Source organism: Scyliorhinus torazame, chromosome 14 (assembly GCF_047496885.1).
Source record: "Scyliorhinus torazame isolate Kashiwa2021f chromosome 14, sScyTor2.1, whole genome shotgun sequence".
Taxonomy (NCBI): domain Eukaryota; kingdom Metazoa; phylum Chordata; class Chondrichthyes; order Carcharhiniformes; family Scyliorhinidae; genus Scyliorhinus; species Scyliorhinus torazame.
The window spans coordinates 179,927,206-179,950,531 of NC_092720.1; the positions used below are offsets into that span (position 1 = coordinate 179,927,206).

General features: G+C 55.8%; 1 protein-coding gene across 7 annotated transcripts in view; it reads left to right on the forward strand.

Moving 5' to 3' along the window:
• The window catches only part of LOC140390254 (collagen alpha-1(V) chain-like), a 409,209-nt gene that overhangs the window by 174,157 nt on the left and 211,726 nt on the right, over positions 1-23,326 (forward strand). For all 7 annotated transcript variants that reach the window (XM_072475252.1, XM_072475254.1, XM_072475255.1 and 4 more), the window contains one exon: positions 1,272-1,325. In XM_072475252.1, the coding sequence (XP_072331353.1) occupies positions 1,272-1,325 (54 nt within the window). The remainder of the gene's footprint in view (positions 1-1,271; positions 1,326-23,326) is intronic.

A 23,326-nucleotide genomic window follows, 5' to 3' on the forward strand; every position in this document is an offset into this window, starting at 1 on the left:
TTTAATGATGATTGTTCAGTACGTCGCATCAGAGTTGGAGGATTGAAGGTCAAAATCCGGTACTGAGGGTCTGCAGCACTGTCAGAGGGTCAGTACTGAGGGAGTGCTGCACTGTCAGAGGGTCAGTACTGAGGGAATGCTGCACTGTCAGAGGGTCAGTACTGAGGGAGTGCTGCACTGTCAGAGGGTCAGTACTGAGGGAGTGTTGCACTGTCAGAGGGTCAGCACTGAGGGAGTGCTGCACTGTCAGAGGGTCAGCACTGAGGGAGTGTTGCACTGTCAGAGGGTCAGCACTGAGGGAGTGCTGCACTGTCAGAGGGTCAGCACTGAGGGAGTGCTGCACTGTCAGAGGGTCAGCACTGAGGGAGTGCTGCACTGTCAGAGGGTCAGTACTGAGGGAGTGCTGCACTGTCAGAGGGTCAGTACTGAGGGAGTGCTGCACTGTCAGAGGGTCAGTACTGAGGGAGTGCTGCACTGTCAGAGGGTCAGCACTGAGGGAGTGATGCACTGTCAGAGGGTCAGTACTGAGGGAGTGTTGCACTGTCAGAGGGTCAGCACTGAGGGAGTGCTGCACTGTCAGAGGGTCAGTACTGAGGGAGCGTTGCACTGTCAGAGGGTCAGTAATGAGGGAGTGCTGCACTGTCAGAGGGTCAGTACTGAGGGAGTGATGCACTGTCAGAGGGTCAGGACTGAGGGAATGCTGCACTGTCAGAGGGTCAGTACTGAGGGAGTGCTGCACTGTCAGAGGGTCAGCACTGAGGGAGTGATGCACTGTCAGAGGGTCAGTACTGAGGGAGTGTTGCACTGTCAGAGGGTCAGCACTGAGGGAGTGCTGCACTGTCAGAGGGTCAGCACTGAGGGAGTGATGCACTGTCAGAGGGTCAGTACTGACGGAGTGTTGCACTGTCAGAGGGTCAGCACTGAGGGAGTGCTGCACTGTCAGAGGGTCAGCACTGAGGGAGTGCTGCACTGTCAGAGGGTCAGTACTGAGGGAGTGCTGCACTGTCAGAGGGTCAGTACTGAGGGACTGCTGCACTGTCAGAGGGTCAGTCCTGATCGAATTGTCCTGATTCCCACTCGACTGCGAGTTCAGTATCTTGGCCTGTAGATAGTCTGGATTACCTTCATAAGATCAATGCTCCTTTGGGCTTGAATGATGTGTAATAAACAGCTGTACACTGTGATTGATACCAGACCCCACCCTCGTACTTCACTTGATGTTTTTTGCATTTTGTTGTCACTGTGGATCAAAATGTGCTCTTGTTTCCCAGGGGACCCCCGGAGGGTCAGGACACAAAGGTGATAGTGGAGATATGGGACCTCAGGTAAGAAACTCCGTGCAGCTCAGAGCAAGCAGATGAGATGTGGGATGTATCCAGTGAGTGATAGCGTTTGGATGGTTAAAGTGGGTGACAGTGAGGGGGTTATAATGACCGACAGTGAGTGGGGGGGGTTACAGTGAGTGTGTGCTTGGGTGTAACATTGAGTGCATGTGTGCATAGAGTGACAGTGTGGCAATACTGTTGAGTGACAGTGTGGGTGGTGCAGTGAGTGACAGCATGGTGTAATCGTGAGTGACAGCGTGGCGTAACAGTGAGTGACAGTGTGGCGTAACAGTGAGTGACAGCGTGGGTGCACAGAGTGACAGCGTGGGTGCACAGAGTGACAGTGTGGCGTAACAGTGAGTGACAGCGTGGGTGCACAGAGTGACAGCGTGGCGTAACAGTGAGTGACAGCGTGGCGTAACAGTGAGTGACAGCGTGGGTGCACAGAGTGACAGCGTGGCTTAACAGTGAGTGACAGCGTGGCGTAACAGTGAGTGACAGCGTGGCATAACAGTGAGTGACAGCGTGGGCGCACAGAGTGACAGCGTGGCGTAACAGTGAGTGACAGCGTGGGTGCACAGAGTGACAGCGTGGCATAACAGTGAGTGACAGCGTGGCGTAACAGTGAGTGACAGCGTGGCGTAACAGTGAGTGACAGCGTGGCGCAACAGTGAGTGACAGCGTGGCGTAACAGTGAGTGACACCGTGGCGTAACAGTGAGTGACAGCGTGCGTGCACAGAGTGATAGCGTGGAGTAACAGTGAGTGACAGCGTGGGTGCACAGTGACAGCGTGGGTGCACAGAGTGACAGCGTGGCGTAACAGTGAGTGACAGCGTGGCGTAACAGTGAGTGACAGCGTGGCGTAACAATGAGTGACAGCGTGGCGTAACAGTGAGTGACAGCGTGGCGTAACAGTGAGTGACAGTGTGGGTGCACAGAGTGACAGCGTGGCGTAACAGTGAGTGACAGCGTGGCGTATCAGTGTGTGACAGCGTGGCGTAACAGTGAGTGACAGCGTGGCGTAACAGTGAGTGACAGCGTGGCGTAACAGTGAGTGACAGCGTGGCGTAACAGTGAGTGACAGCGTGGTGTAACAGTGAGTGACAGCGTGGGTGCACAGAGTGACAGCGTGGATGCACAGAGTGACAGCGTGGCGTAACAGTGAGTGACAGCGTGGAGTAACAGTGAGTGACAGCGTGGTGTAACAGTGAGTGACAGCGTGGGTGCACAGAGTGACAGCGTGGATGCACAGAGTGACAGCGTGGCGTAACAGTGAGTGACAGCGTGGCGTAACAGTGAGTGACAGCATGGGTGCACAGAGTGACAGTGTGGCGTAACAGTGAGTGACAGTGTGGCGTAACAGTGAGTGACAGCGTGGCGTAACAGTGAGTGACAGCGTGGGCGCACAGAGTGACAGCGTGGCGTAACAGTGAGTGACAGCGTGGCGTAACAGTGAGTGACAGCGTGGCGTAACAGTGAGTGACAGCGTGGCGTAACAGTGAGTGACAGCGTGGCGTAACAGTGAGTGACAGCGTGACGTAACAGTGAGTGACAGCGTGGCGTAACAGTGAGTGACAGCGTGGCGTAACAGTGAGTGACAGCGTGGGTGCACAGAGTGACAGTGTGGGTGCACAGAGTGACAGTGTGGGTGCACAGAGTGACAGTGTGGGTGCACAGAGTGACAGCGTGGCGTAACAGTGAGTGACAGTGTGGCGTAACAGTGAGTGACAGCGTGGGTGCACAGAGTGACAGCGTGGGCGCACAGTGACAGAATGGCGTAACAGTGAGTGACAGTGTGGTGTAACAGTGAGTGACAGTGTGGCGTAACTGTGAGTGACAGTGTGGCGTAACAGTGAGTGACAGCGTGGAGTAACAGTGAGTGACAGCGTGGCGTAATCGTGAGTGACAGTGTGGCGTAACAGTGAGTGACAGTGTGGCGTAACAGTGAGTGACAGCGTGGCGTAACAGTGAGTGACAGCGTGGGTGCACAGTGACAGCGTGGGTGCACAGAGTGACAGCGTGGGCGCACAGAGTGACAGCGTGGGCGCACAGAGTGACAGCGTGGGCACACAGAGTGACAGCGTGGCGTAACAGTGAGTGATAGCGTGGCATAACCGTGAGTGACAGCGTGGCGTAACCGTGAGTGACAGCGTGGCGTAATCGTGAGTGACAGCGTGAGTGCACAGAGTGACAGCGTGGGCGCGCAGAGTGACAGCGTGGTGTAACAGTGAGTGACAGCATTGCGTAACAGTGAGTGACAGCGTGGCGTAACAGTGAGTGACAGTGTGGTGTAACAGTGAGTGACAGTGTGGCGTAACAGTGAGTGACAGCGTGGCGTTACAGTGAGTGACAGCGTGGAGTAACAGTGAGTGACAGCTTGGCGTAATCGTGAGTGACAGCGTGGCGTAATCGTGAGTGACAGCGTGGCGTAACAGTGAGTGACAGTGTGGGCGCACATAGTGACAGCGTGGCGTAACCGTGAGTGACAGCGTGGGTGCACAGAGTGACAGCGTGGGGTAACAGTGAGTGACAGCATGCGTAACAGTGAGTGACAGCGTGGCGTAACAGTGAGTGACAGCGTGGCGTAACAGTGAGTGACAGTGTGGGTGCACAGAGTAACAGCGTGGCGTAACAGTGAGTGACAGCATGGCGTATCAGTGAGTGACAGCGTGGCGTAACAGAGAGTGACAGCGTGGGGTAACAGTGAGTGACACCGTGGGTGCACAGAGACAGTGTGTGGGTCACATTGAGTGACAGTGTGTGGGTCACAGTGAGTGACAGTGTGTGGGTCACAGTGAGTGACAGTGTGTGGGTTACAGTGAGTGACAGTGTGTGGGTTACAGTGAGTGACGGTGTGGGGGTTACCGTGTGTGATAGTGTGTGGGTTACAGTGAGTGACAGTGTGTGGGTTACAGTGAGTGACAGTGTGTTGGTTACAGTGAGTGACAGTGTGTGGGTTACAGTGAGTGACAGTATGTGGGTTACAGTGTTTGACAATGTGTGGGTTACAGTGAGTGTCAATGTGTGGGATACAGTGAGTTACAGTGTGCGGGTTACAGTGAGTTACAGTGTGGGGGTTACAGTGAGTGACAGTGTGTGGGTTACAGTGAGTGACAGTGTGTTGGTTACAGTGAGTGACAGTGTGTGGGTTACAGTGAGTGACAGTATGTGGGTTACAGTGTTTGACAATGTGTGGGTTACAGTGAGTGTCAATGTGTGGGTTACAGTGAGTGACAATGTGTGGGATACAGTGAGTTACAGTGTGCGGGTTACAGTGAGTTACAGTGTGGGGGTTACAGTGAGTGACCGTGTGTGGGTCACAGTGAGTGACAGTGTGTGGGTCACAGTGAGTGACAGCGTGGAGTAACAGTGAGTGACAGCGTGGAGTAACAGTGAGTGACAGCGTGGCGTAACAGTGAGTGACAGCGTGGCGTAACAGAGAGTGACAGCGTGGCGTAACAGAGAGTGACAGCGTGGCGTAACAGAGAGTGACAGCGTAGCGTAACAGTGAGTGACAGCGTGGCGTAACAGAGAGTGACAGCGTGGCGTAACAGTGAGTGACACCGTGGCGTAACAGAGAGTGACAGCGTGGCGTAACAGTGAGTGACAGCGTGGCGTAACAGAGAGTGACAGCGTAGCGTAACAGTGAGTGACAGCGTGGCGTAACAGAGAGTGACAGCGTGGCGTAACAGTGAGTGACAGCGTGGGTGCACAGAGTGACAGCGTGGCATAACAGAGAGTGACACCGTGGGTGCACAGAGTGACAGCATGGGTGCACAGAGTGACAGCGTGGAGTGACAGTGAGTGACAGCGTGGAGTAACAGTCAGTGACAGAGTGGCGTAACAGAGAGTGACACAGTGGCGTAACAGAGAGTGACACAGTGGCGTAACAGTGAGTGACAGCGTGGGGTAACAGTGAGTGACAGCGTGGGTGCACAGAGTGACAGCGTGGCATAACAGTGAGTGACAGCGTGGGCGTACAGAGCGACAGCGTGGGTGCACAGAGTGACAGCGTGGAGTAACAGTGAGTGACAGCGTGGCGTAACAGTGAGTGACAGCTTGGGGTAACAGTGAGTGACAGCGTGGCGTAACAGTGAGTGACAGCGTGGGTGCACAGAGTGACAGCGTGGGTGCACAGAGTGACAGCGTGGCGTAACAGTGAGTGACAGCGTGGGTGAACAGAGTGACAGCATGGGTGCACAGAGTGACAGCGTGGAGTAACAGTGAGTGACAGCGTGGCGTAACAGTGAGTGACAGCGTGGGTGCACAGAGTGACAGCGTGGAGTAACAGTGAGTGACAGCGTGGCGTAACAGTGAGTGACAGCGTGGCGTAACAGTGAGTGACAGCGTGGCGTAACAGTGAGTGACAGCGTGGCGTAACAGTGAGTGACAGCATGGCGTAACAGTGAGTGACACCGTGGCGTAACAGTGAGTGACAGCGTGCGTGCACAGAGTGATAGCGTGGAGTAACAGTGAGTGACAGCGTGGGTGCACAGTGACAGCGTGGGTGCACAGAGTGACAGCGTGGCGTAACAGTGAGTGACAGCGTGGCGTAACAATGAGTGACAGCGTGGCGTAACAGTGAGTGACAGCGTGGCGTAACAGTGAGTGACAGTGTGGGTGCACAGAGTGACAGCGTGGCGTAACAATGAGTGACAGCGTGGCGTAACAGTGAGTGACAGCGTGGCGTAACAATGAGTGACAGCGTGGCGTAACAGTGAGTGACAGCGTGGCGTAACAGTGAGTGACAGTGTGGGTGCACAGAGTGACAGCGTGGCGTAACAGTGAGTGACAGCGTGGCGTATCAGTGTGTGACAGCGTGGCGTATCAGTGTGTGACAGCGTGGCGTATCAGTGTGTGACAGCGTGGCGTAACAGTGAGTGACAGCGTGACGTAACAGTGAGTGACAGCGTGGCGTAACAGTGAGTGACAGCGTGGCGTAACAGTGAGTGACAGCGTGGGTGCACAGAGTGACAGTGTGGGTGCACAGAGTGACAGCGTGGCGTAACAGTGAGTGACAGTGTGGCGTAACAGTGAGTGACAGCGTGGGTGCACAGAGTGACAGCGTGGGCGCACAGTGACAGAATGGCGTAACAGTGAGTGACAGTGTGGTGTAACAGTGAGTTGACAGTGTGGCGTAACAGTGAGTGACAGTGTGGCGTAACAGTGAGTGACAGCGTGGAGTAACAGTGAGTGACAGCGTGGCGTAATCGTGAGTGACAGTGTGGCGTAACAGTGAGAGACAGTGTGGCGTAACAGTGAGTGACAGCGTGGCGTAACAGTGAGTGACAGCGTGGGTGCACAGAGTGACAGCGTGGGTGCACAGAGTGACAGCGTGGGCGCACAGAGTGACAGCGTGGGCGCACAGAGTGACAGCGTGGGCGCACAGAGTGACAGCGTGGCGTAACAGTGAGTGATAGCGTGGCGTAACAGTGAGTGACAGCGTGGCGTAACCGTGAGTGACAGCGTGGCATAATCGTGAGTGACAGCGTGAGTGCACAGAGTGACAGCGTGGGCGCGCAGAGTGACAGCGTGGTGTAACAGTGAGTGACAGCATTGCGTAACAGTGAGTGACAGCGTGGCGTAACAGTGAGTGACAGTGTGGTGTAACAGTGAGTGATAGTGTGGCGTAACAGTGAGTGACAGCGTGGCGTTACAGTGAGTGACAGCGTGGAGTAACAGTGAGTGACAGCGTGGCGTAATCGTGAGTGACAGCGTGGCGTAATCGTGAGTGACAGCGTGGCGTAACAGTGAGTGACAGTGTGGGCGCACATAGTGACAGCGTGGCGTAACCGTGAGTGACAGCGTGGGTGCACAGAGTGACAGCGTGGGGTAACAGTGAGTGACAGCATGCGTAACAGTGAGTGACAGCGTGGCGTAACAGTGAGTGACAGCGTGGCGTAACAGTGAGTGACAGTGTGGGTGCACAGAGTGACAGGGTGGCGTAACAGTGAGTGACAGCATGGCGTATCAGTGAGTGACAGCGTGGCGTAACAGAGAGTGACAGCGTGGGGTAACAGTGAGTGACACCGTGGGTGCACAGAGACAGTGTGTGGGTCACATTGAGTGACAGTGTGTCGGTCACAGTGAGTGACAGTGTGTGGGTCACAGTGAGTGACAGTGTGTGGGTTACAGTGAGTGACAGTGTGTGGGTTACAAGGAGTGACGGTGTGGGGGTTACCGTGTGTGATAGTGTGTGGGTTACAGTGAGTGACAGTGTGTGGGTTACAGTGAGTGACAGTGTGTTGGTTACAGTGAGTGACAGTGTGTGGGTTACAGTGAGTGACAGTATGTGGGTGACAGTGTTTGACAATGTGTGGGTTACAGTGAGTGTCAATGTGTGGGTTACAGTGAGTGACAATGTGTGGGATACAGTGAGTTACAGTGTGCGGGTTACAGTGAGTTACAGTGTGGGTGTTACAGTGAGTGACAGTGTGTGGGTCACAGTGAGTGACAGTGTGTGGGTCACAGTGAGTGACAGTGTGTGGGTTACAGTGAGTGACAGTGTGTGGGTTACAGTGAGTGACGGTGTGGGGGTTACCGTGTGTGATAGTGTGTGGGTTACAGTGAGTGACAGTGTGTGGGTTACAGTGAGTGACAGTGTGTTGGTTACAGTGAGTGACAGTGTGTGGGTTACAGTGAGTGACAGTATGTGGGTTACAGTGTTTGACAATGTGTGGGTTACAGTGAGTGTCAATGTGTGGGTTACAGTGAGTGACAATGTGTGGGATACAGTGAGTTACAGTGTGCGGGTTACAGTGAGTTACAGTGTGGGGGTTACAGTGAGTGACTGTGTGTGGGTCACAGTGAGTGACAGCGTGGAGTAACAGTGAGTGACAGCGTGGAGTAACAGTGAGTGACAGCGTGGCGTAACAGTGAGTGACAGCGTGGCGTAACAGAGAGTGACAGCGTGGCGTAACAGAGAGTGACAGCGTGGGTGCACAGAGTGACAGCGTGGCGTAACAGAGAGTGACAGCGTGGTTGCACAGAGTGACAGCGTGGCGTAACAGTGAGTGACAGCGTGGCGTAACAGAGAGTGACAGCGTGGGTGCACAGAGTGACAGCGTGGAGTGACAGTGAGTGACAGCGTGGAGTAACAGTCAGTGACAGAGTGGCGTAACAGAGAGTGACACAGTGGCGTAACAGAGAGTGACACAGTGGCGTAACAGTGAGTGACAGCGTGGGGTAACAGTGAGTGACAGCGTGGGTGCACAGAGTGACAGCGTGGCATAACAGTGAGTGACAGCGTGGGCGTACAGAGTGACAGCGTGGGTGCACAGAATGACAGCGTGGAGTAACAGTGAGTGACAGCATGGCGTAACAGTGAGTGACAGCTTGGGGTAACAGTGAGTGACAGCGTGGCGTAACAGTGAGTGACAGCGTGGGTGCACAGAGTGACAGCGTGGGTGCACAGAGTGACAGCGTGGCGTAACAGTGAGTGACAGCGTGGGTGAACAGAGTGACAGCATGGGTGCACAGAGTGACAGCGTGGAGTAACAGTGAGTGACAGCGTGGCGTAACAGTGAGTGACAGCGTGGGTGCACAGAGTGACAGCGTGGAGTAACAGTGAGTGACAGCGTGGCGTAACAGTGAGTGACAGCGTGGCGTAACAGTGAGTGACAGCGTGGCGTAACAGTGAGTGTCAGCGTGGCGCAACGGTGAGTGACAGCGTGGGGTAACAGAGAGTGACACCGTGGGTGCACAGAGTGACAGCGTGTGTGCACAGAGTGACAGCGTGGCGTAACAGTGAGTGACAGCGTGGCGTAACAGTGAGTGACAGCGTGGCGTAACAGTGAGTGACAGCGTGGAGTAACTGTGAGTGACAGCGTGGAGTAACTGTGAGTGACAGCGTGGAGTAACAGTGAGTGACAGCGTGGGCGCACAGTGACAGCGTGGGTGCACAGAGTGATACCGTGGGTGCACAGAGTGACACCGTGGGTGCACAGAGTGACACCGTGGGTGCACAGAGTGACAGCGTGGAGTAACAGTGAGTTACAGCGTGGGCGCACAGAGTGACAGCGTGGGTGCACAGAGTGACAGCGTGGCGTAACAGTGAGTGACAGCGTGGCGTAACAGTGAGTGACAGCGTGGCGTAACAGTGCGTGACAGCTTGGGTGCACAGAGTGACAGCGTGGGCGCACAGAGTGACGGCGTAGGCGCACAGAGTGACAGCGTGGGTGCACAGAGTGACAGCGTGGCGTAACAGTGAGTGACAGCGTGGCGTAACAGTGAGTGACAGCGTGGCGTAACAGAGAGTGACAGCGTGGGTGCACAGAGTGACAGCGTGGAGTAACAGTGAGTGACAGCGTGTCGTAACAGAGAGTGACAGCGTGGGTGCACAGAGTGACAGCGTGGGTGCATAGAGTGACAGCGTGGAGTGACAGTGAGTGACAGCGTGGGGTAACAGTGAGTGACACCGTGGGTGCACAGAGTGACAGCGTGGCGTAACAGTGACTGACAACGTGGCGTAACAGTGTGTGACAGCGTGGCGTAATAGTTAGTGACAGCGTGGCGTAACAGTGAGTGACAGAGTGGCGTAACAGAGAGTGACAGCGTGGCGTAATAGTGAGTGACAGCGTGGGTGCACAGAGTGACAGCGCGGCGTAACAGAGAGTGACACCGTGGGTGCACAGAGTGACAGCGTGGGTGCACAGAGTGACAGCGTGGAGTGACAGTGAGTGACAGCGTGGGGTAACAGAGAGTGACACCGTTGCGTAATAGTGAGTGACAGCGTGGCGTAACAGTGAGTGACAGCGTGGCGTAACAGTGAGTGACAGCCTGGGGTTACAGTGAGTGACAGTGTGGCGTAACAGTGAGTGACAGCGTGGAGTAACAGTGAGTGACAGCGTGGGCGCACAGAGTGACAACGTGGGTGCACAGAGTGACACCGTGGGTGCACAGAGTGACACCGTGGGTGCACAGAGTGACAGCGTGGAGTAACAGGGAGTGACAGCGTGGGCGCACAGAGTGACAGCGTGGGTGCACAGAGTGACAGCGTGGCGTAACAGTGAGTGACAGCGTGGCGTAACAATGAGTGACAGCGTGGCGTAACAGTGAGTGACAGCGTGGCGTAACAATGAGTGACAGCGTGGCGTAACAGTGAGTGACAGCGTGGCGTAACAGTGAGTGACAGTGTGGGTGCACAGAGTGACAGCGTGGCGTAACAGTGAGTGACAGCGTGGCGTCTCAGTGTGTGACAGCGTGGCGTATCAGTGTGTGACAGCGTGGCGTAACAGTGAGTGACAGCGTGGCGTAACAGTGAGTGACAGCGTGGTGTAACAGTGAGTGACAGCGTGGGTGCAGAGAGTGACAGCGTGGCGTAACAGTGAGTGACAGCGTGGAGTAACAGTGAGTGACAGCGTAGTGTAACAGTGAGTGACAGCGTGGCGTAACAGTGAGTGACAGCGTGGCGTAACAGTGAGTGACAGCGTGGGCGCACAGAGTGACAGCGTGGCGTAACAGTGAGTGACAGCGTGGCGTAACAGTGAGTGACAGCGTGGCGTAACAGTGAGTGACAGCGTGGCGTAACAGTGAGTGACAGCGTGGCGTAACAGTGAGTGACAGCGTGGCGTAACAGTGAGTGACAGCGTGGCGTAACAGTGAGTGACAGCGTGGGTGCACAGAGTGACAGTGTGGGTGCACAGAGTGACAGTGTGGGTGCACAGAGTGACAGCGTGGCGTAACAGTGAGTGACAGTGTGGCGTAACAGTGAGTGACAGCGTGGGTGCACAGAGTGACAGCGTGGGCGCACAGTGACAGAATGGCGTAACAGTGAGTGACAGTGTGGTGTAACAGTGAGTTGACAGTGTGGCGTAACAGTGAGTGACAGTGTGGCGTAACAGTGAGTGACAGCGTGGAGTAACAGTGAGTGACAGCGTGGCGTAATCGTGAGTGACAGTGTGGCGTAACAGTGAGAGACAGTGTGGCGTAACAGTGAGTGACAGCGTGGCGTAACAGTGAGTGACAGCGTGGGTGCACAGAGTGACAGCGTGGGTGCACAGAGTGACAGCGTGGGTGCACAGAGTGACAGCGTGGGCGCACAGAGTGACAGCGTGGGCGCACAGAGTGACAGCGTGGGCGCACAGAGTGACAGCGTGGGCGCACAGAGTGACAGCGTGGCGTAACAGTGAGTGATAGCGTGGCGTAACAGTGAGTGACAGCGTGGCGTAACCGTGAGTGACAGCGTGGCATAATCGTGAGTGACAGCGTGAGTGCACAGAGTGACAGCGTGGGCGCGCAGAGTGACAGCGTGGTGTAACAGTGAGTGACAGCATTGCGTAACAGTGAGTGACAGCGTGGCGTAACAGTGAGTGACAGTGTGGTGTAACAGTGAGTGATAGTGTGGCGTAACAGTGAGTGACAGCGTGGCGTTACAGTGAGTGACAGCGTGGAGTAACAGTGAGTGACAGCGTGGCGTAATCGTGAGTGACAGCGTGGCGTAATCGTGAGTGACAGCGTGGCGTAACAGTGAGTGACAGTGTGGGCGCACATAGTGACAGCGTGGCGTAACCGTGAGTGACAGCGTGGGTGCACAGAGTGACAGCGTGGGGTAACAGTGAGTGACAGCATGCGTAACAGTGAGTGACAGCGTGGCGTAACAGTGAGTGACAGCGTGGCGTAACAGTGAGTGACAGTGTGGGTGCACAGAGTGACAGGGTGGCGTAACAGTGAGTGACAGCATGGCGTATCAGTGAGTGACAGCGTGGCGTAACAGAGAGTGACAGCGTGGGGTAACAGTGAGTGACACCGTGGGTGCACAGAGACAGTGTGTGGGTCACATTGAGTGACAGTGTGTCGGTCACAGTGAGTGACAGTGTGTGGGTCACAGTGAGTGACAGTGTGTGGGTTACAGTGAGTGACAGTGTGTGGGTTACAAGGAGTGACGGTGTGGGGGTTACCGTGTGTGATAGTGTGTGGGTTACAGTGAGTGACAGTGTGTGGGTTACAGTGAGTGACAGTGTGTTGGTTACAGTGAGTGACAGTGTGTGGGTTACAGTGAGTGACAGTATGTGGGTAACAGTGTTTGACAATGTGTGGGTTACAGTGAGTGTCAATGTGTGGGTTACAGTGAGTGACAATGTGTGGGATACAGTGAGTTACAGTGTGCGGGTTACAGTGAGTTACAGTGTGGGTGTTACAGTGAGTGACAGTGTGTGGGTCACAGTGAGTGACAGTGTGTGGGTCACAGTGAGTGACAGTGTGTGGGTTACAGTGAGTGACAGTGTGTGGGTTACAGTGAGTGACGGTGTGGGGGTTACCGTGTGTGATAGTGTGTGGGTTACAGTGAGTGACAGTGTGTGGGTTACAGTGAGTGACAGTGTGTTGGTTACAGTGAGTGACAGTGTGTGGGTTACAGTGAGTGACAGTATGTGGGTTACAGTGTTTGACAATGTGTGGGTTACAGTGAGTGTCAATGTGTGGGTTACAGTGAGTGACAATGTGTGGGATACAGTGAGTTACAGTGTGCGGGTTACAGTGAGTTACAGTGTGGGGGTTACAGTGAGTGACTGTGTGTGGGTCACAGTGAGTGACAGCGTGGAGTAACAGTGAGTGACAGCGTGGAGTAACAGTGAGTGACAGCGTGGCGTAACAGTGAGTGACAGCGTGGCGTAACAGAGAGTGACAGCGTGGCGTAACAGAGAGTGACAGCGTGGGTGCACAGAGTGACAGCGTGGCGTAACAGAGAGTGACAGCGTGGTTGCACAGAGTGACAGCGTGGCGTAACAGTGAGTGACAGCGTGGCGTAACAGAGAGTGACAGCGTGGGTGCACAGAGTGACAGCGTGGAGTGACAGTGAGTGACAGCGTGGAGTAACAGTCAGTGACAGAGTGGCGTAACAGAGAGTGACACAGTGGCGTAACAGAGAGTGACACAGTGGCGTAACAGTGAGTGACAGCGTGGGGTAACAGTGAGTGACAGCGTGGGTGCACAGAGTGACAGCGTGGCATAACAGTGAGTGACAGCGTGGGCGTACAGAGTGACAGCGTGGGTGCACAGAATGACAGCGTGGAGTAACAGTGAGTGACAGCATGGCGTAACAGTGAGTGACAGCTTGGGGTAACAGTGAGTGACAGCGTGGCGTAACAGTGAGTGACAGCGTGGGTGCACAGAGTGACAGCGTGGGTGCACAGAGTGACAGCGTGGCGTAACAGTGAGTGACAGCGTGGGTGAACAGAGTGACAGCATGGGTGCACAGAGTGACAGCGTGGAGTAACAGTGAGTGACAGCGTGGCGTAACAGTGAGTGACAGCGTGGGTGCACAGAGTGACAGCGTGGAGTAACAGTGAGTGACAGCGTGGCGTAACAGTGAGTGACAGCGTGGCGTAACAGTGAGTGACAGCGTGGCGTAACAGTGAGTGTCAGCGTGGGGTAACAGAGAGTGACACCGTGGGTGCACAGAGTGACAGCGTGTGTGCACAGAGTGACAGCGTGGCGTAACAGTGAGTGACAGCGTGGCGTAACAGTGAGTGACAGCGTGGCGTAACTGTGAGTGACAGCGTGGAGTAACTGTGAGTGACAGCGTGGAGTAACAGTGAGTGACAGCGTGGGCGCACAGTGACAGCGTGGGTGCACAGAGTGATACCGTGGGTGCACAGAGTGACACCGTGGGTGCACAGAGTGACAGCGTGGAGTAACAGTGAGTTACAGCGTGGGCGCACAGAGTGACAGCGTGGGTGCACAGAGTGACAGCGTGGCGTAACAGTGAGTGACAGCGTGGCGTAACAGTGAGTGACAGCGTGGCGTAACAGTGCGTGACAGCTTGGGTGCACAGAGTGACAGCGTGGGCGCACAGAGTGACAGCGTAGGCGCACAGAGTGACAGCGTGGGTGCACAGAGTGACAGCGTGGCGTAACAGTGAGTGACAGCGTGGCGTAACAGTGAGTGACAGCGTGGCGTAACAGAGAGTGACAGCGTGGCGTAACAGTGAGTGACAGCGTGGCGTAACAGTGAGTGACAGCGTGGGTGCACAGAGTGACAGCGTGGGTGCACAGAGTGACAGCGTGGAGTAACAGTGAGTGACAGCGTGTCGTAACAGAGAGTGACAGCGTGGGTGCACAGAGTGACAGCGTGGGTGCATAGAGTGACAGCGTGGAGTGACAGTGAGTGACAGCGTGGGGTAACAGTGAGTGACACCGTGGGTGCACAGAGTGACAGCGTGGCGTAACAGTGACTGACAACGTGGCGTAACAGTGTGTGACAGCGTGGCGTAATAGTTAGTGACAGCGTGGCGTAACAGTGAGTGACAGAGTGGCGTAACAGAGAGTGACAGCGTGGCGTAATAGTGAGTGACAGCGTGGGTGCACAGAGTGACAGCGCGGCGTAACAGAGAGTGACACCGTGGGTGCACAGAGTGACAGCGTGGGTGCACAGAGTGACAGCGTGGAGTGACAGTGAGTGACAGCGTGGGGTAACAGAGAGTGACACCGTTGCGTAATAGTGAGTGACAGCGTGGCGTAACAGTGAGTGACAGCGTGGCGTAACAGTGAGTGACAGCCTGGGGTTACAGTGAGTGACAGTGTGGCGTAACAGTGAGTGACAGCGTGGAGTAACAGTGAGTGACAGCGTGGGCGCACAGAGTGACAACGTGGGTGCACAGAGTGACACCGTGGGTGCACAGAGTGACACCGTGGGTGCACAGAGTGACAGCGTGGAGTAACAGGGAGTGACAGCGTGGGCGCACAGAGTGACAGCGTGGGTGCACAGAGTGACAGCGTGGCGTAACAGTGAGTGACAGCGTGGCGTAACAGTGAGTGACAGCGTGGCGTAACAGTGAGTGACAGCTTGGGTGCACAGAGTGACAGCGTGGGCGCACAGAGTGACAGCGTGGGTGCACAGAGTGACAGCGTGGCGTAACCATGAGTGACAGCGTGGCGTAACCGTGAGTGACAGCGTGGCGTAACAGAGAGTGACAGCGTGGCGTAACAGAGAGTGATAGTGTGGCGTAACAGTGAGTGACAGCGTGGCGTAACAGTGAGTGACAGCGTGGCGTAACAGAGAGTGACAGTGTGGCATAACAGTGAGTGACAGTGTGGCGATACAGTGAGAGACAGTGTGGCGAAACTGTGAGTGAAAGCGTGGCGTAACAGTGAGTGACAGCGTGGCGTAACAGTGAGTGACAGCGTGGCGTAACAGTGAGTGACACCGTGGCGTAACAGAAAGTGACAGCGCGGGTGCACAGAGTGACAGCGTGGCGTAACAGTGAGTGACAGCGTGGCGTAACAGTGAGTGACAGCGTGGGGTAACAGTGAGTGACAGCGTTGCGTAACAGAGAGTGACAGCGTGGCGTAACAGTGAGTGACAGTGTGGCGTAACTGTGAGTGACAGTGTGGCGTAACAGAGAGTGACACCGTGGGTGCACAGAGTGACAGCGTGGGTGCACAGAGTGACAGCGTGGCGTAACAGAGAGTGACACCGTGGCGTAACAGTGAGTGACAGCGTGGGGCAACAGTTAGTGACAGCGTGGGTGCACAGAGTGACAGCGTGGCGTAACAGTGAGTGACAGCGTGGGCGTACAGAGTGACAGTGTGGCGTAACAGTGAGTGACAGCGTGGCGTAACAGTGAGTGACAGCGTGGCGTAAGTCAGTGACAGCGTGGCGCAACAGAGAGTGACAGCGTGGGTGCACAGAGTGACAGCGTGGGTGCATAGAGTGACAGCGTGGAGTGACAGTGAGTGACAGCGTGGGGTAACAGAGAGTGACACCGTGGGTGCACAGAGTGACAGCGTGTGTGCACAGAGTGACAGCGTGGCGTAACAGTGAGTGACAGCGTGGCGTAACAGTGAGTGACAGCGTGGAGTAACAGTGAGTGACAGTGTGGCGTAACAGTGAGTGACAGCGTGGAGTAACTGTGAGTGACAGCGTGGAGTAACAGTGAGTGTCAGCGTGGGTGCACAGAGTGACAGCGTGGCGTGACAGTGAGTGACAGCGTGGGCGCACAGAGTGACAGCGTGGGTGCACAGAGTGACACCGTGGGTGCACAGAGTGATACCGTGGGTGCACAGAGTGATAGCGTGGGTGCACAGAGTGACAGCGTGGCGTAACAGTGAGTGACAGCGTGGCGTAACAGTGAGTGACAGCGTGGCATAACAGTGAGTGACAGCGTGGGCGCACAGAGTGACAGCGTGGGTGCACAGAGTGACAGCGTGAGCGCACAGAGTGACAGTGTGGGTGCACAGAGTGACAGCGTGGGTGCACAGAGTGACAGCGTGGGTGCACAGAGTGACAGCGTGGCGTAACAGTGAGTGACAGTGTGGGCGTACAGAGTGACAGCGTGGCGTAACAGTAAATGACAGCGTGGCGTAACAGAGAGTGACAGCGTGGAGTAACAGTGAGTGACAGCGTGGCGTAACAGAGAGTGACAGCGTGGGTGCACAGGGTGACAGCGTGGCTTAACAGTGAGTGACAGCATGGCGTAACAGTGAGTGACAGCGTGGGGTAACAGTGAGTGACAGCGTGGCGTAACAATGAGTGACAGCGTGGGTGCACAGAGTGACAGCGTGGGTGCACAGAGTGACAGCGTGGCGTAACAGTGAGTGACAGCGTGGAGTAAAAGTGAGTGACAGCGTGGGTGCACAGAGTGACAGCGTGGAGTAACAGTGAGTGACAGCGTGGCGTAACAGTGAGTGACAGCGTGGGTGCACAGAGTGACAGCGTAGAGTAAAAGTGAGTGACACCGTGGCGTAACAGAGAGTGACACCGTGGCGTAACAGTGAGTGACAGCGTGGCGTAACAGAGAGTGACAGCGTGGCGTAATAGTGAGTGACAGCGTGGCGTAATAGTGAGTGACAGCGTGGCGTAATAGTGCGTGACAGCGTGGCGTAACAGTGAGTGACAGCGTGGCGTAACAGTGAGTGACAGCGTGGCGTAACAGAGAGTGACAGCGTGGCGTAACAGAGAGTGACAGCGTGGGTGCACAGAGTGACAGCATGGCGAAACTGTGAGTGAAAGCGTGGCGTAACAGTGAGTGACACCGTGGCGTAATAGTGACTGACAGCGTGGCGTAACCGTGAGTGACAGCGTGGCGTAACAGAGAGTGACAGCGTGGCGTAACAGAGAGTGACACCGTGGCGTAACAGTGAGTGACAGCATGGCGTAATAGTGAGTGACAGCGTGGCGTAACAGTGAGTGACAGCGTGGCATAACAGTGAGTGACAGCGTGGCGTAACAGAGAGTGACAGCGTGGCGTAACAGAGAGTGACAGCGTGGGTGCACAGAGTGACAGCATGGCGAAACTGTGAGTGAAAGCGTGGCGTAACAGTGAGTGACACCGTGGCGTAACAGAAAGTGACAGCGTGGCGTAACAGTGAGTGACAGCGTGGCGTAACAGTGAGTGACAGCGTGGGGTAACAGTGAGTGACAGCGTGGGGTAACAGTGAGTGACAGCGTGGCGTAACAGTGATTGACAGCGTTGCGTAACAGAGAGTGATAGCGTGGCGTAACAGTGAGTGACAGTGTGACGTAACTGTGAGTGACAGTGTGGCGTAACAGAGAGTGACACCGTGGGTGCACAGAGTGACAGCGTGGGTGCACAGAGTGACAGCGTGGCGTAACAGAGAGTGACACCGTGGCGTAACAGTGAGTGACAGCGTGGGGCAACAGTTAGTGACAGCGTGGGTGCACAGAGTGACAGCGTGGTGTAACAGTGAGTGACAGCGTGGCGTAACAGTGAGTGACAGCGTGGGCGTACAGAGTGACAGTGTGGCGTAACAGTGAGTGACAGCGTGGCGTAACAGTGAGTGACAGCGTGGCGTAAGTCAGTGACAGCGTGGCGCAACAGAGAGTGACAGCGTGGGTGCATGGAGTGACAGCGTGGAGTGACAGTGAGTGACAGCGTGGGGTAACAGAGAGTGACACCGTGGGGTAACAGAGAGTGACACCGTGGGTGCACAGAGTGACAGCGTGTGTGCACAGAGTGACAGCGTGGCGTAACAGTGAGTGACAGCGTGGCGTAACAGTGAGTGACAGCGTGGAGTAACAGTGAGTGACAGTGTGGCGTAACAGTGAGTGACAGCGTGGAGTAACTGTGAGTGACAGCGTGGAGTAACAGTGAGTGTCAGCGTGGGTGCACAGAGTGACAGCGTGGCGTGACAGTGAGTGACAGCGTGGGCGCACAGAGTGACAGCGTGGGTGCACAGAGTGACACCGTGGGTGCACAGAGTGATACCGTGGGTGCACAGAGTGACAGCGTGGGTGCACAGAGTGACAGCGTGGCGTAACAGTGAGTGACAGCGTGGCGTAACAGTGAGTGACAGCGTGGCGTAACAGTGAGTGACAGCGTGGCGTAACAGTGAGTGACAGCGTGGGCGCACAGAGTGACAGCGTGGGTGCACAGAGTGACAGCGTGAGCGCACAGAGTGACAGCGTGAGCGCACAGAGTGACAGCGTGGGCGCACAGAGTGACAGCGTGGCGTAACAGTGAGTGACAGCGTGGGCGTACAGAGTGACAGCGTGGCGTAACAGTGAATGACAGCGTGGCGTAACAGAGAGTGACAGCGTGGGTGCACAGAGTGACAGCGTGGAGTAACAGTGAGTGACAGCGTGGCGTAACAGAGAGTGACAGCGTGGGTGCACAGGGTGACAGCGTGGCTTAACAGTGAGTGACAGCATGGGGTAACAGTGAGTGACAGTGTGGGGTAACAGTGAGTGACAGCGTGGCGTAACAGTGAGTGACAGCGTGGGTGCACAGAGTGACAGCGTGGGTGCACAGAGTGACAGCGTGGCGTAACAGTGAGTGACAGCGTGGAGTAACAGTGAGTGACAGCGTGGGTGCACAGAGTGACAGCGTGGAGTAACAGTGAGTGACAGCGTGGCGTAACAGTGAGTGACAGCGTGGGTGCACAGAGTGACAGCGTGGAGTAAAAGTGAGTGACACCGTGGCGTAACAGTGAGTGACAGCGTGGCGTAATAGTGCGTGACAGCGTGCCGTAACAGTGAGTGACAGCGTGGCGTAACAGTGAGTGACAGCATGGCGTAATAGTGAGTGACAGCGTGGCGTAACAGTGAGTGACAGCGTGGCATAACAGTGAGTGACAGCGTGGCGTAACAGAGAGTGACAGCGTGGCGTAACAGAGAGTGACAGCGTGGGTGCACAGAGTGACAGCGTGTGTGCATAGAGCGACAGCGTGGTGTGACAGTGAGTTACAGCGTGGGGTAACAGAGAGTGACACTGTGGGTGCACAGAGTGACAGCGTGGGTGCATAGAGCGACAGCGTGGTGTGACAGTGAGTGACAGCGTGGCATAACAGTGAGTGACAACGTGGCGAAACGGTGAGTGACAGCGTGGCGTAACAGTGAGTGACAGCGTGGGTGCACAGAGTGACAGCGTGGGTGCATACAGCGACAGCGTGGTGTGACAGTGAGTGACAGCGTGGGGTAACAGAGAGTGACACTGTGGGTGCACAGAGTGACAGCGTGGCGTATTTGTGAGTGACAGCGTGGCGTAATAGTGAGTGACAGCGTGGCGTAATAGTGAGTGACAGCGTGGCGTATCAGTGAGTGACAGCGTGGCGTAACAGTGAGTGACAGCGTGGGTGCACAGAGTGACATCGCGGCGTAACAGAGAGTGACACCGTGGGTGCACAGAGTGACAGCGTGGAGTGACAGTGAGTGACAGCGTGGGGTAACAGAGAGTGACACCGTTGCGTAATAGTGAGTGACAGCGTGGCGTAACACTGAGTGACAGCCTGGGGTAACAGTGACTGACAGCGTGGCGTAACAGTGAGTGACAGCGTGGAGTAACAGTGATGACAGCGTGGCGTAACAGAGAGTGACAGCGTGGGTGCACAGAGTGACAGCGTGGGCGCACAGAGTGACAGCGTGGGTGCACAGAGTGACAGCGTGGGTGCACAGAGTGACAGCGTGGGCGCACAGAGTGACAGCGTGGGTGCACAGAGTGACAGCGTGGGTGCACAGAGTGACAGCGTGGGCGCACAGAGTGACAGCGTGGGTGCACAGAGTGACAGCGTGGGTGCACAGAGTGACAGCGTGGAGTGACAGTGAGTGACAGCGTGGGGTAACAGAGAGTGACACCGTTGCGTAATAGTGAGTGACAGCCTGGGGTAACAGTGACTGACAGCGTGGCGTAACAGTGTGTGACAGCGTGGAGTAACAGTGATGACAGCGTGGCGTAATCGTGAGTGACAGCGTGGCGTAACAGTGAGTGACAGCGTGGGGTAACAGAGAGTGACACCGTGGGTGCACAGAGTGACAGCGTGGAGTGACAGTGAGTGACTGCGTGGGTGCACAGAGAGACACCGTGGGTGCACAGAGTGACACCGTGGGTGCACAGAGTGACAGCGTGGAGTAACAGTGAGTGACAGCGTGGGCGCACAGAGTGACAGCGTGGCGTAAGTCAGTGACAGCATGGCGTAACAGAGAGTCACAGCGTGGGTGCACAGAGTGACAGCGTGGGTGCATAGAGTGACAGCGTGGAGTGACAGTGAGTGACAGCGTGGGGTAACAGAGAGTGACACCGTGGGTGCACAGAGTGACAGCGTGTGTGCACAGAGTGACAGCGTGGCGTAACAGTGAGTGACAGCGTGGCGTAACAGTGAGTGACAGTGTGGCGTAACAGTGAGTGACAGCGTGGCGTAACAGTGAGTGACAGCTTGGGTGCACAGAGTGACAGCGTGGGCGCAGAGTGACAGCGTGGGTGCACAGAGTGACAGCGTGGCGTAACAGTGAGTGACAGCGTGGCGCAACAGAGAGTGACAGCGTGGCGTAACAGAGAGTGATAGTGTGGCGTAACAGTGAGTGACAGCGTGGCGTAACAGTGAGTGACAGCGTGGCGTAACAGAGAGTGACAGTGTGGCATAACAGTGAGTGACAGTGTGGCGAAACAGTGAGTGACAGTGTGGCGAAACAGTGAGTGACAGCGTGGCGTAACAGTGAGTGACAGCGTGGCGTAACAGTGAGTGACAGCGTGGCGTAACAGTGAGTGACACCGTGGCGTAACAGAAAGTGACAGCGCGGGTGCACAGAGTGACAGCGTGGCGTAACAGTGAGTGACAGCGTGGCGTAATAATGAGTGACAGCGTGCGGTAACAGTGTGTGACAGCGTGGCGTAACAGTGAGTGACAGCGTGGCGTAACAGAGAGTGACAGCGTGGCGTAACAGTGAGTGACAGCGTGGCGTAACATTGAGTGACAGTGTGGCGTAACAGAGAGTGACAGCGTGGGTGCACAGAGTGACAGCGTGGAGTGACAGTGAGTGACAGCGTGGGTGCACAGAGTGACAGCGTGGCGTAACAGTGAGTGACAGCGTGGGCGTACAGAGTGACAGCGTGGCGTAACAGTGAGTGACAGCGTGGCGTAACAGTGAGTGACAGCGTGGCGTAACAGAGAGTGACAGCGTGGCGTAACAGTGAGTGACACCGTGGGTGCACAGAGTGACAGCGTGGGTGCACAGAGTGACAGCATGGAGTGACAGTGAGTGACAGCGTGGGGTAACAGAGGGTGACACCGTTGCGTAATCGCGAGTGACAGCGTGGCGTAACAGTGAGTGACAGCGTGGCGTAACAGTGAGTGACAGCGTGGGGTAACAGTGAGTGACAGTGTGGGGTAACAGTGAGTGACAGTGTGGCGTAACAGTGAGTGACAGCGTGGAGTAACAGTGAGTGACAGCGTGGAGTAACAGTGAGTGACAGCGTGGGTGCACAGAGTGACAGCGTTATTAGTGACAGTGAGTGACAGCGTGGGCGCACAGAGTGACAGCGTGGAGTAACAGTGAGTGACAGCGTGGAGTAACAGTGAGTGACAGCGTGGGCGCACAGAGTGACGGCGTGGGTGCACAGAGTGACAGCGTGGGTGCACAGAGTGACAGCGTGGGTGCACAGAGTGACAGCGTGGCGTAACAGTGAGTGACAGCGTGGCGTAACAGTGAGTGACAGCGTGGAATAACAGTGAGTGACAGCGTGGGGTAACAGTGAGTGACAGCGTGGATGCACAGAGTGACAGCATGGCGTAACTGTGAGTGACAGCGTGGATGCACAGAGTGACAGCGTGGCGTAACAGTGAGTGACAGTGTGTAGGTTACAGTGAGGGACAGTGTGAGGGTTACAGTGAGTGACAGTGTGGGGGTTACAGTGAGTGACCGTGTGTGGGTTACAGTGAGTGACAGTGTGTGGGTTACAGTGAGTGACAGTGTGTGGGTTACAGTGAGTGACAGTGTGTGGGTTACAGCGAGTGACAGTGTGCGGATTACAGTGAGTGACAGTGATCAGGTTGCTGTGAGTGACAGTGTGGGAGTTACAGTGAGTGACAGTGCGCAGATTACAGTGAGTGACAAGTGTCTGGGTCACAGTGAGCGACGGTGTGTGGGGTACAGTGAGTGACTGTGTGGGGGTTACAGTGAGTGAAAGAGTTCTGGGTTTCAGTGAGTGAAAGAGTTGAGGGTTACAGTGAGTGAGGGTGTGGGGGTTACAGTGAGTGAAAGAGTTGGGGGTTACAGTGAGTGACAGTGTGTGGGTCACAGTGAGTGACAGCGTGGCGTAACAGAGAGTGACACCGTGGCGTAACAGTGAGTGACAGCGTGGGGCAACAGTTAGTGACAGCGTGGGTGCACAGAGTGACAGCGTGGCGTAACAGTGAGTGACAGCGTGGGCGTACAGAGTGACAGTGTGGCGTAACAGTGAGTGACAGTGTGGCGTAACAGTGAGTGACAGCGTGGCGTAAGTCAGTGACAGCGTGGGGCAACAGTTAGTGACAGCGTGGGTGCACAGAGTGACAGCGTGGCGTAACAGTGAGTGACAGCGTGGGCGTACAGAGTGACAGTGTGGCGTAACAGTGAGTGACAGCGTGGCGTAAGTCAGTGACAGCATGGCGTAACAGTGAGTGACAGCGTGGGTGCACAGAGTGACAGCGTGGCGTAACAGTGAGTGACAGCGTGGCGTAACAGAGAGTGACAGCGTGGGTGCACAGAGTGACAGCGTGGCGTAACAGTGAGTGACAGCATGGCGTAACAGTGAGTGACAGCGTGGCGTAACAGTGAGTGACAGCGTGGC